General features: G+C 50.8%; 1 protein-coding gene across 5 annotated transcripts in view; it reads left to right on the top strand.

Moving 5' to 3' along the window:
* The window catches only part of RASSF3 (Ras association domain family member 3), a 738414-nt gene that overhangs the window by 568910 nt on the left and 156403 nt on the right, over positions 1-13101 (top strand). Inside the window, exon 1 of one of the 5 annotated variants that reach the window (XM_069629774.1) lies at positions 9549-10133. The exons of 3 other annotated variants lie outside the window; for them this stretch is intronic. In XM_069629774.1, the coding sequence (XP_069485875.1) occupies positions 10002-10133 (132 nt within the window). In that variant the 5' untranslated portion in view covers positions 9549-10001. Of the gene's footprint in view, positions 1-9548; positions 10134-13101 lie in introns of those variants that run through there. One more of the 5 variants, XM_069629770.1, reaches the window with a different exon arrangement.

Raw genomic sequence — 13101 nt, 5'->3', positions numbered from 1 at the left:
TCCCTGGGTGCTGACGCGCAAAATAAAACGAGGCTTGGGAAGCAAGCTTGCGACTTCCCGAGCGCTCTGTGGACGGCGCAAGCGCGGAGGGCGAAACACGGCCTTCCGCGCCTGCGCGAACCACGCGAATGGGAAAACCCGGAAGCGGCATGAGCCGCAGATGACCGAGGTCCCCCCAACCTGTATCGGGGGTAGATGCACCAGGACGGGAAGCGCCGGGACCTGCAGATGCGCCCGCACCCCAGGTAAGTGGCATGACACTATGTCCCCTCCCAGAAAGGCCAGGGGCCCCAGGTTTCCAAGGGAATCGGAGATAGAAATCGCGAACCAGACGGGGAGCGTGCACATAACTGCGTGGTTCCCAAGTGCGATCACAGGCAGGGTAACCCTTCCAGTCCACCAAGTACTGAAGTACTCCTCGTCGTATGAGCGAATCACAGATCTCCTGTACTTCAAATTCGGGCACTCCACGGACATCAACAGAGGCAGGACGGGAAAAAGATCGCTGGAATGTGTCAACCACATAAGGCTTCAAAGGGAGACATGGAAGACAGGATGAACCCGCCAGGACTGTGGCAACTGTAGGCGATATGCTACAGAGGACAAACGCTTAGTAACCTTGAATGGGCCAAAATAACGGGGAGCAAGTTTGGTAGGTAGATTATGCACTGGCAGATTCTTAGAGGACAACCAGACTAAATCTCCCACCTGGAAAATTGGTTCAGGAGTGCGCCCTTTATCAGCCTGTTGTTTCATGCGCACCTGTGCCTCTGCAAGAGTACTGCGTGCCAACGAGTGTTGCTTTTGGATGGTGACGACCAGATGATCAGCAGATGGAACTGCACTGGGTGGTACAGGATGAAAAGGTACCAATCTAGGATGTTGACCAGAAGAACAGTAAAACGGACTGAGTCCGGTAGCGGAATGTTGCATTGTCATAAGAGGCTTCAGCAAGAACCAGATGTGTTCTCCAATTGGTCTGAGTGGCATTAGCAAAGCACCGAAGGTAGTGCTCCAAAGTTTGGTTAGTTCTCTCAGTCTGGCCCTTAGTGTGTGGATGATAACCCGAACTCAGGGCTCTGTGAATGCCTAGATGATTACACAACTGACGCCAGAAAGAGGACAGAAACTGGGATCCACGATCGGATATGATCTTTTCTGGTAATCCATGTAGCCTGTAAATTTCCTGGAAGAACGCCAAAGCCATCTGGGATGCCGTGGGTATCCTGGGAAATGGGACAAAATGGGCAGTCTTGGTGAAACAGTCTACAACCACCATGATGCAGGTACATCCATCAGATGGAGGAAGGTCAACGATGAAATCTGCGGCAATGGTATGCTATGGGTAGGGAGGTATCTCTGTGGGATGAAGTAACCCCAATGGTCTTTTCCTTGGGGTCTTGGTCTGGGCACACACAGGACAGCTCTTGACATACCGCTCAATTTCTTCGGCCCAACCTGGCCACCAGAATTGCCTGGATACTAGTTCTTGGGTGGCCTTTATGCCACGATGTCCACCAACTCGGGAATCATGGAACCCGTGAAGTACAAGAGTCTGAAGAGAGACTGTGGGAATATATAATCTGTTCCGATAAAAAAGCAACCCATTGCATTCAGTGATCTGTGGTCGTTTCAAGAGGCTTGCCTGAGCTGGATCTGTTATGGTGTCCTGTACAATCGTCTGGAGATGAGGTGAGAGCGTAAGTAGAAAATGCTTTGGAGAGATCAGTGGCTTGTCACTACAGTCGCTCTTAACGTCTCCTTCCAAAGAACGGGATAAGGCATCAGCTTTCAAGTTCTGAGCACAGGGAATGTAAGTTATGTGGAAGTCGTAGTGAGAGAAAAAGAAGGCCCATCGGGCTTGGCGAGAGGTACGGCACTGAACAGAACGTAAATACTGTAAATTGCGATGGTCAGTACGAACTTCCACCGAATGCCGTCCCCCGAGGAGATGATGCCTCCATTCTTCAAATGCTGCTTTTATGGCCAACAGCTCCTTCTCAATCACGGCATAGTTCCGTTCACTAGGAGTGAGTTTGCGGGAGAAATAAGCCACAGGATGTTCCATGCCGGATTTGGATTGCTTCTGCAGGAGAACAGCACCAGCAGCGAAGTCGGAAGCGTCTGCCTCTACGATGTATGGTATCTCGTCATTGGGGTGACACAGAATGGGTGCTGTGCTGAAGGCTTTTTTCAAGGTGTCAAAGGCCATGGTGGCCTGCGAATCCCAAAGAAAAGGTACTTTGCTGCTGGTTAGTCGAGTTAAAGGAGTCGTTAGCTGTGAGAAATGGGGTATGAACTGCCGATAGAAATTGGCGAACCCTACAAACCGTTGCAGGGACTTCAGATCGAGAGGTTGGTTCCAGTCCTGAATGGCTTGTACCTTAGCGGGATCCATGAAGATGCCTGATCCACTGATCACATAGCCCAAAAACTCCATGCTTTCCTTGTGAAAAGAGCACTTCTCTGCTTTTGCGTACAGTTGATTCTGGGACAACCGTCGAAGCACCTCTCAGACGTGTTCCACATGTTGTTCCTGGGTAACGGAGAAAATGAGGATATCATCCAGATACACCCAAACTGAGATGCCAATCAGGTCACTAAAAATGTAGTCCATAAAGCGCTGGAAGACGGCCGGGGCTTTACACAAACCGAATGGCATTACCCGATATTCGTAATGCCCGAATGGAGTCTTGAAGGCCGTCTTCCATTCATCGCCTTCCTTTATCCGGATCAGATGATAGGCTCCACGGAGATCTAACTTGGTGAAGACTTGAGCTGTTCGAGGTGATTCCATGATATTCCGGATCAAGGGCAGTGGGTATCTGTCTTTTCGCGTGATGTCGTTCCATTGGCGGTAATCTATACAAGGACGTAAAGTACCTTCCTTCTTCTTCACAAAGAATAAAGGAAAATCAGCAGGGGATTTCGAAGGTGCTATGTATCCCTTCTTGATGCAGTCAGCCAGATATTCCTGTAAGACCTGTTTCTCGGTTAAGGACAAGGCGTACACCTTCCCATGAGGTATCACCGAACCTGGTATCAAATCAATGGAACAATCGAATGTTCTGTGAGGTGGTAGAGGTATATCCCCTGGCTCGGAAAAGACCATCTGAAAATAGTCGTACACTTGAGGGATTGGCAACAATGAGCAAAGACCAGGTGGACTATTGCTTCTTGTAAGAGGTGTGGAGGTGACGATGTTCTGAGGCCTGCCAGGCAAGCAACAATTCCGGAGGCAATGAGCGGAAGCAAAAACCAAAGTGCGTGCTTCCCAATCGATAGTTGGATTGTGGCATAGCAGCCACGGTAAACCCAAAACTACTGAATATGAAGGTGATTTGATGACGTCCAGAGCGATTCTTTCACCATGTTCCTTGATCTGGATAAATAGACCCATGGTATGTTGACGTATTGGCCCCGAGGATAAAGGAGTCCCATCAATCACCTCCACGGGCAGAACATTCTTCCGGGAAAACAAAGGTATACCATGCCTTGCTGCAAAGGTTTCATCAATGTAATTACCAGAAGCTCCACAGTCCAATAAGCCAAGAACTTTCACCTCTTTGTCTAACCATGTCAGTTTGATCTCCAGAACTAACAAGACAGCAGGTTGCATGGGCTGAAACAAGGAGCAGGAGCCGGAAAGGACTGAAAGTGAAGGGAGACCTGTGGTTGCCTTTCCTATAGACGACAGGTCTTCTAGTTTTCCGACTTCCTTTGGGGGCGTAAAGGACAGGTACCCAAGTAATGCCCGGCGGCTCCACAGTACAAACATAATCTTAGACTTCTTCAGCGTTTCCGTTCAGCTTCTGATAACAGACCCCTCACAGCACCCAACTGCATGGGTTCTGGACCGGAGTCTGAAGACCCAGGAATCCCGGTAGACGTGTTTGCTGGTCTGGGAAACAGCCTCTCAGCTCGACGTCTCTCTCCTCTTCGTTCTGCCAGTCTGTGATCAATCTGCAAAACTTGTTCCATGAGTTGCTGAAGGGTGTCGGGCTCTGGAATGTGTAATAATTCATCCTTATATTCTTCTCTCAATCCCAGACGAAACAGAGTCTTTTGGGTTACTTCAGGCCACTGGGAATCGGTGGCCAATTGTCGGAAGCGACCAATATAGGCTATTATGTCCATGGCTCCTTGCTTGAGGTCCATCAATTGATTCTGTGCTGCAGAAGCCAGATTGGGTGATTGAAAAACCACTAGGAACGCTTTTTCGAAGGCTGCAAAGTCATTGAGAATGGGACTATTGGCAGCCACCAAAGGCGCTGCCCAAGCAAGTGCGTTCCCAGTCAAATTACCCAGAATATACCCAATCTTGGCTTTGTCAGAGTTGAAATAGCAGGACCTGAAGAGGAAGTGTATTCTACAATGATTACAAAACTCGGCCACACCTCTCGAATCTCCATCGAATTTGATAGGTGCAGTATGAGCCATTGCACCTTCGACCTGAGGTGTAGCCCCGGTACCTTGTGCCACCATCTGTCTTAGACCAATGTTCTCTTGATGGAGCGCAGTCATCTCGGCTCGAAGGGCCCGCATCTCTTCCCGAAGTTCCTGGGCTTCATCCATCTCGGAATCAGAAGGTAGGCGTCTCAATCTGTTAAGAAAAGCGTCTCGTGGGCGCTGAGTACCTGAACTTCCAGTTGATGGTCGTGGTGAAGTAGCCAGGCTGTCCGACTGATGGTTGCTGAATGTGTAACGCGAGGAACCAGCGCAACACCCACCCTGAATTCAAACAAAGTCAGTGGTGAACCAGCTCCCAACGCCACGGATGCGCACTTCCCTGATTTGCGTGACGTCGGGACAGTGCAAGCACTGACAGGGAAGGCGGGTCTTGACTGGATGGAAAATCCACAGCAGAATACAACAGCAAGGCTCCAAGAAGTAGCAGTAGACCGATGAAGAGAACTGAAGTTGGCAGGTGCAGTAGAAGGATAAGTAGGCAGAGTAACTCCAGAGAAGGCAGGAGGCAAGGCACTGAACCAACAGGCAAGGAGGCAGGAGGGACTAGGAACCCTGGGGCAGAACAAGGAGAAAGAACTGGAAGACAGGAAGGGAGCTGGGAAGAAGAAGGCCCAGGGAACCTACTGGCAAGGAAGGAATGAGGCAAGAATTCTCCCAGTGGCAGACAAGGGAAGGAAACACCAACAAGGAAGGACAAGGAACAAAAGGCTGGGAAGGCTGACAAGGTGCTACTCAAGAGTAACACAGGCGAGGACGCGATCAGGAAACAAACTGCATTGAGACGCGGTTTGTTCAAGCAAACTGGCCCTTAATATAGGGCAGGCAGCACCCGGGAGGCTTGGAACGCAAGCCGTGCTGTCCCCGGGTGCTGACGCGCCCAAAACGAGGCTTGGGAAGCAAGCTTGCGACTTCCCGAGCGCTCTGTGGACGGCGCATGCGCGGAGGGCGAAACACGGCCTTCCGCACCTGCGCGAACCACGCGAACGGGAAAACCTAGAAGCGGCATGAGCCGCAGATGACCGAGGTCCCCCCAACCTGTATCGGGGGTAGACGCGCCAGGATGGGAAGCACCGGGACCTGCAGATGCGCCCCGCACCCCAGGTAAGTGGCATGACAATGACCCAGCAGAATGAATGGGAGATCAACAGTATATCTGGGGACCTCTCACTGCTAGGAATCGTGTTCAGAAGCTGAAGTTCACTACGACGAGTAACTGAAGCTTGACCTTGAAGCCCTGCTTGATGAGAAGAATTGCTGTTGCTCTCCTTCACATCTGAAAGCTGCTGTGCCTCCAAGGACTGACACAGAGAGGACCTGGTAAGGCGCCCTGTTCCCGAGCTATGAGGGACCATCATGCACCAGCAGATCTTTGCCAAAGCTCCCTGGTAGACAGACCTTCGACAGGCTGCCGACCCGAGACGGGGACCGCTGTGGAATCACAAAGAGAAGCGCCCGGACTGTTGTCCGCCACTGTCGACGACCGCCGTCGCCGACCAGAGCCGCCGTGTCCCTGTTTGCCCAAGAACTTCATTTGATCCAAGGACGCTCTAGACCGCATTGTCGCAGCTGTATCCTGCTGGAGAAGGCCTGACCGGTGATGCGCCGAGGAGTATCCGCCGGTGGGTTTCCCGCCACCCAAAGACCACAGAGACGCCGACGACTTGACACCCTTTCTGGGCCACAGTTCTTCAAACTCTTTGCGGTCCAGAACCATCGACACTGAGGTGCCCCGCACCCCTCTTCCTTGCAGGACGTTTACGCTTCCCCGTCAATGAGCACCGCTAGGAACGAAGCTCCCACTTCACCGTCGTATCTCACCCTGTTCTCCATCGGACGTTCGACGACCCGTGACTCCTGCCTTAAAGGGAGGGCACTCAAGAAGGGCCGTCGATTCCCCAATGAAGAACGCTACAATTTCAGGTACGTTGGGGCTGTAGAACTATTGTAGAGGGAAATAAGACTCGTAGAACAATATATGGACTGGGCTTGTGATACATCTTTACAGGTTGCCCAGGTGGGGGGGGGATCTCCACACAGAGCTGTGTTTAAAGGTAGCGACCAGTATTCTGCCAATTGTTCAAACGTCTTGCTTCCCTTCCTCTCTCTATTGCTGGTTTCCTCTTTATTGATCTGTGTGACAATTTGACAGTATAGTTGATGCACTTTAATGAGATCTGATAATAATTCTGATAATAATTGTGGTATCACTGTAGAACTGTATTTATTTACCATTGTTGATTTTCTGAGCACAAAGTGAGTTATTGTGATAGTGTACATAACCTTGAATATTAATTATATAAAAAACTGTGTTTTAACCAATACAGTGTGCAGACATTCCTTTGTGGGTGCTTGGGGACTACACTGCACTTAAGAACCAGCCTGAATCACTTCCTGAGAAGCTAGGCCTCGATTGGTCGACTACGTTACCAATTATAGAGAATCTTGGCTGGGCTCCTATGTGCCTCTCCTCTACCATATAGAGAGCAGAAGTACAGACACCCCCCCTCCAGTCTTTACAGTCCTTCACTTCTGATATGTAGGAGGTAGCAGGTGTGGATGCCCAGTCATGACTCACTCAGGTGTGGTACGCTCGTTCCATGGATAGAGGTTTTGATCCGCCATATGTCAAGATATGTATTTTAGGTCTAGCCAGACAAGAGACAGGCAGCAAATTATGGAATTAGCAGAAGTGCATGTATCGATCAACTGTGGGACTTTTCCGGACAGGATGGTGACTGTGTTCCTGGGTTGGCGTCTGCGACCTTGGGACCCTTGGCATATGGCTGATATGAAGAGTATATCTTCTACATCGTCTTCATATGTCGTGTCTTGTTTCTCGTCCACATGGTCTTGAGTGACTACAGACACTTTGAAAGGCTGTGCTGTGTTGATGCGACAGTCAGTGTCTATGCAGCTCTGCAGACCTTCACACAGCGATTCATCCTGCCGCTCCAGCCACATTAGTTTTCCATTGCAGGACATTCTTGAGGGTGCGGGAGAGTTCCACCAAACAGGCCCCACAGTGGTTTCATCATTTCTGATAGAGCACTGGGTTGAGGTCTTGGCAGTTCAGAGTGACGCTGGGGGTTGGTTCTAGTTCGACCCTGTTCTCTACCTCATTGAGGTGAAGTACCCGCGCTGTGCAAGCGCAGGTATCGCTCAGTGGCAACGCGCTCGTCTTGGAAGCAGGACGATGCAGAGCAATACAGATTTGAATCCTGGACCCGCGCTTAGAAACCTCTTCGTTATTAAGCGGATTATAAATAACAAATTATAATTATAATAATTGTGCCACTTTTGGGCTGGATTGCACTGCACAGGCTGCCTCTACTTTGAGATTGCGCGTGGCGTCTTCCACATGAGCGGCACAGGATGCTGCCAGTTCATCGGACCTTCCCATCTCCAGGATCCTTTGCAGAGACAAACTGGGTACTTTCAGGATTTGGTTCCTTAATTGGGAGGAATAGCACTTCTGAATCATTTGCCCTGTAATCACACCTTCTTCACCGAACAATACACATGTAGCGGCAAGATGTCCGAGCCTTAGGTACCAGTGCGCCCCAGCTCTCCTTGTTGGCTCCCCACATTTTCCAAGCCCCCACACTCCTTAGGCAAAGGGAGGGGGGCTGTAGATAGGGGCGTGGCCAAAGTACAGGCGGAATCCAGCAAACTGTACTTAAGCCACGCCCCTTAAGTAGAGCTCCCCCCCCAGGTAGCTCATAGATCCGCCAGAGCGCCAAGAAACCATGCAGGTGGCAACAGTGCATGGTATAAGAACATTTAACATAACATATCAGAAAGGTACATTGTACAGTACCCAGAGAGGGTTGCTGTACAGCGCACTTTCGCGAGAGCACGCCCGACCTCTCGCAAGAGGCCAAAAGCAGAAATAGGAGCGTGGCACGCTCAAAGACATTCGCTGCGCGGGCAGGACGCAGGGAGCACCGCAACCCAAGCACTCCAACCGGCGAGGCAATCCTCAATCCCCTGCTCGCTTCCCACCCCTTGTTGCAACTCCCTTGGGACACTAACCTGTCCTGCCACAGAAGAATAAGAGAGACAGTGAAGGAACTGTCTGTGAGCATTACCTCTAATTGGCAATAAAGGCCATAGTCACACCAGATTGTCAGGGACATAATTTCACCAAAATGCGGTAGTGGAAGTGACATCACACGACCCTTGACATCACAAGAAGTGATGTCATTTGACCCCACGCCAAAGTGACATCACGGGAAGGGATGGAACACAACCTTTCACCCCACGACAAAACAGGAAGTGGCATCACATAGCATTGTTTCTGAGTACACTACGGTAAATATGGTTACGATATCACTATAATGTGTACATTTCATATAAGAATGGATCACCATATGTATCATTAAGATCAGTGTGTATAGGCCCATATTACCAAATTACTGTGAATGCAAGCAGACGTCTATGACCAAATGATAATGATGTGTTATTATATAGCACTTGCGCTTAAGCGCTTCATATAGAACAGATATACACACAATATCAACCAGCCTGTGTTGGTACTCATTTATCAACCTCAGCAGGAGGAAAGGCTGAGTTGACCTTGCTGGGAGTTGAACTTACAGATCACACACACATTGCAGGAGCCAGCGCTCAACCCACTGAGCTATCTTACTGGCTATAGCCATCAGAAAACCAGCCACTCGAGAAACAAAGAGCCACATGCTGCTGGCCACAAGCCAATGGGCCTTAATGTAAAATGTAGGGGTAGCACGGGAGACCCCAGAGGTAGCAAGGGAGACCTGAATGACGTCCATGCTGGTGTCCGTGTAATCATTGAGGGCCTCATCAGTTGCCCAAGTGCTGTAAACGAGCAGTGGGAGGCTGGGTCAAAGGCTGCAGCACCTTGGGGCAGGCAGCCCTGCAGGGGGAGGCCTGTGTGCTGTAAATAAGTTATGGCCCAGAGGCAGGCAGGGTTGACGGCTACAGTACAGGAGGGGGTAGGGCTGTGGCGATGAAGGAGGCGGCTCCGTAGCCACAGGCAGGAAGCGCCTCACGCTGAGCCTGAGACCCACTTGCATTTGCATGCGGTGGCACCGCTTCATTGCAGCCCCGGAGGCGGTCGTGCGGGGGTTAATTAATCAGCACTGGCCCTGCAGGGGGTGGTAGGAGAATAGAGAGTTACTGGAGTGCGCTGCAGGGAAGCCTGGACACTCATGAGGAGGAGGGAGGGGCGCCGCCAACAAGTGGGAGTGGAGGAGGGAGCGGCGCGGCGGCCGTGCAGTGGAGGAGGGAACGCCACCGTGCGTGTGTGTGTGCGCTGCAGGCGGAGGAGAAGGGCTCTCAGCTGAGCGAGGAGGAAAGGGGGAAGAAAGTTGAGTGGAGAAGGAAAGGGGAGCGAAAGGACTAAAGAGCCGGGGGAAGAGAGCACCCCAAGGAAGTTGCGGAAAGTGTGGAGCCGTGCGAGGCAGCGTGCCGCCCGCGCCATGCCGCCGCGCTGACCAGCCCGGGAGGAGCTCCAGGACAGCCCGCTCCGTGCCCCGGGCCCGGCCGGATAGATGACGTGGAGCAGCAGTATGAGCAGCGGGTACAGCAGCCTGGAGGAGGACTTCCACACGGGGGAGGAGATCTTCTACACCGCCCGCACCTCCCTGCGGCCCCCGCACGGCAAGGGCCCCCGCGCCCGGGAGGTGAGTGACCGGGGATTACCCCACTGAAACACCCTAGAACTGCAAGTCCCAGCATGCCACGGGCTGCCTGTAAACAGTCCATAGGTTTCGTGGGCTTAACGGGGCACTCGATCTGCACAAGGCAGTTTTTGGGAAAGTATTGTTTGGATTGACGACCACCGTTTGCTATATAGCCCATTCAATTTTGGGGGAGCAAACTACTCCTGTGTGGTGTGTTTTTATTTTTTTATTTTTCGCAGGTTTTATGTGTGAAACTAACTGTATGCCAGTTATCAAACATTACACTTTCGTATATATACCGAGGAAGTCCTATGGTCCTAAATTATTATTATTACCTTAATCTCTCCAGCCCTTTTTGTAAAGGTTGGGGGAGGGTTGAGGGCAAAGCAGCTCGGTGCTGGCTAGTGCTGTTTGTTTGCTTTTTCCTTGGACTTTAAACTTCATGCGCCCTGTCCTATCTGACGTCAGTGATCTCGCTTTCTACCTGTAGTTCATTTGAAGGTCAGGGCTTATTTTCGTAGAGTTGCTCGCAGTGTTTTTCTTCCTTTTGCAGTTTGGCAGAGCTCTATAGCGCCAAGCTTAGAAATGCAATCCCATCTAGGCACATGGAACGCCGCGGCACACTTTGATTTGATCAACTCTTTATGCATGCTTACGTTGTCAGGCGCTTTGTGTGGTTTCTCTCTCCCACCCTTGCAGTATTGTACACTCGCCCCCCCTGAACTTCTCACTTTTCGCTTGGGGCAGAGTTGGTTTAAGCAGGAACGACCCAGCGGCTGCAAGTGCAGTAACGCCAGGCTTGCCATCGTGGGAGGGGCTCGCCGCCGGCACCCACAACACAAAACGCCTTTTTTGAAATCTCGAAATACAGGCTTTGGGTCAGCGCTTGCTTGGACTCCCGATAAGCCACGCGGCTCGCCTTAACCCTCTCCCATCCAGCGCCCAAAGGCACATTTTTCGACGCAGGATACTGGAGTTTCAAATTGTGTGTTTTTTTTTTTTTTGCACTGTTCGTTCTTCTAAACTGGAAAATTAACTCGGTCGGTTAATGCGCCTGCTGCTGACGTCTGGATCTACCTGTCACGCCTTTGAACCTCAGTGAGAGAATGCAATGACGTCAAGCAAGTACTCTATGCCTGTGCTTTGCAGCTCCTGCAGTGCAGCTTGGGGGTGAAAGGATAACAACCCACGTAAGGTAGCTCAGTGAGTTGCTTGCATCTGCTGTATAATCCCAGTAAAATATGTGTGGGTTATAGTCGCTGTACGTGTGCAGCAACTGCAGGGATTTGAGATAAACCTCGGGTCACGTGTTCAAATCCAGTGAAATGATTCGGTGTTAATGTCGTGCTTCAGACGGGGGCATCACAAGTTGTTAGATACATTGAGTGCCATTGAGATTTTCCTACAAGTTTAGCGCCATCTGTTGTGGTCTGCAAATGGCCAGTGTTGGTGGGGGGGGGGGGAGGCGGTGGGGATTATTTGACTGCCCCAGCAAGTTAGGGGTCCTTATTTGACTCCCCTCGGCCGTGAATCGGATTGCTGGAAAAGTAGTCGATGGCTATTTATAGTAACTGCACCCCGAGCGCAAAAGCAGAGGGGGTTCATGGAGGGAGGGAAATGCTTCTCTCCCACATTTTCCCCACCTTCTGTTGTTCACATATTACAAAAGAAAGCCACGTGTAATCCACGAATGTTTTGTGTAATCACTTTTACTCAAATGTCTTTCAACCCCCCCCCCCCCACTCCTCGTGAGACCCATGCATTTATGACCTCCACCATTACAGACCCCAGAAGGTGTCATTATCAATTGGGGTCATGACCCTTCCACCAAATTAGGGCGCTCGGTTTCACCTCTGGCCGTGACTTGGGGTCATTATCCTGCGATATTGACCTCTCCATCACTGCGTATGAACGAATACCCCATATTATTTCGGCCCTGCCATTAATGTTTTCCGGTAAACCATAATCCTCGAATTTGAATGAATGAAGATGTTGCCCACTGGCTCCGTTCCTTCACTCGTCACGTCCAGGGTTGGATTATTAGGCAGCTCCGCTTTGCATGCTGGGACTTGCAGTTTTGAAAGGTCCATGCTGATTATGGGCCTGCACATCCCAGCATGCACTGTTCTTTGTGCTAAAGGCTAGGCGTTGTTTATGGAGACTCGATGGCGTGGGGCAGTTGTCAACTATGAAACGTTGTGGTGTAGCGAACCCACATTTTGCTTTCCTGCTGTTTCTAAGGGTGTGATGGGTCATCTTGTTACCAATTGAATAGTTCTCAATTTCTCGACTTTGTTGGGTGCTGGTTGCACACACAGAGGCCTGCTGGCCTGCTCTTACCCTGGTGTGCTACTTGATAACTACACTCAGCGGTGACTGTGATGATTAAATTCACTGGTTGGATGAAACAATCTTTGGCATGGCAGACTCCGCATTTCATCCTTCTGCTTGTAACGAGAACTGGTCCTGAAGCGGGAGAGCACTGGTGCCAGTCGTCCAGCTATAGGGTTCACACCAGGCGCTATAGATACCCTGCCCTTTAATACGTATGCTGGAAATCGCCCATTGAACTGCCATCGAGTCTGGCCCCCCCCCCCGTTTCATTCGCTTCCGATCCTCACTTTGCACGTGGTTAGGGAGCTAAAGGTTGTCCTTGTAGCCCCCCTTTACGACCAGTCACGCTGGCAGTGTTGCTGGGGTCCCTTTGGCACTGTAGGGCCCAGCCAGGCTTGGCAGGGCCATGCGCGCTGGGACGTATTGTTTGGCTGGATGGCTTGTAGTAGCCGACACATATTTTGGCTGAATAATTGTATCATTTTCCCAACCGAAGGGGGCTATTTATAGCTGGTGGTGTCAAATGCAGATTAATAAATTGTGTTTTTTGCCTATTTGGAACCAAAATGTTTCCCCTTGCAGGAAAATGAACCGTGCAAAACAGAAATGAAAGTACGGCAACGCGAGGAGTAAA

This window comes from Ambystoma mexicanum, chromosome 12 (genome assembly GCF_040938575.1).
Source record: "Ambystoma mexicanum isolate Mex_15411 chromosome 12, UKY_AmexF1_1, whole genome shotgun sequence".
NCBI classification, from domain to species: domain Eukaryota; kingdom Metazoa; phylum Chordata; class Amphibia; order Caudata; family Ambystomatidae; genus Ambystoma; species Ambystoma mexicanum.
Note: the sequence above shows the minus strand (reverse complement) of the source record. Positions and strands in the feature narration are given on the sequence as shown.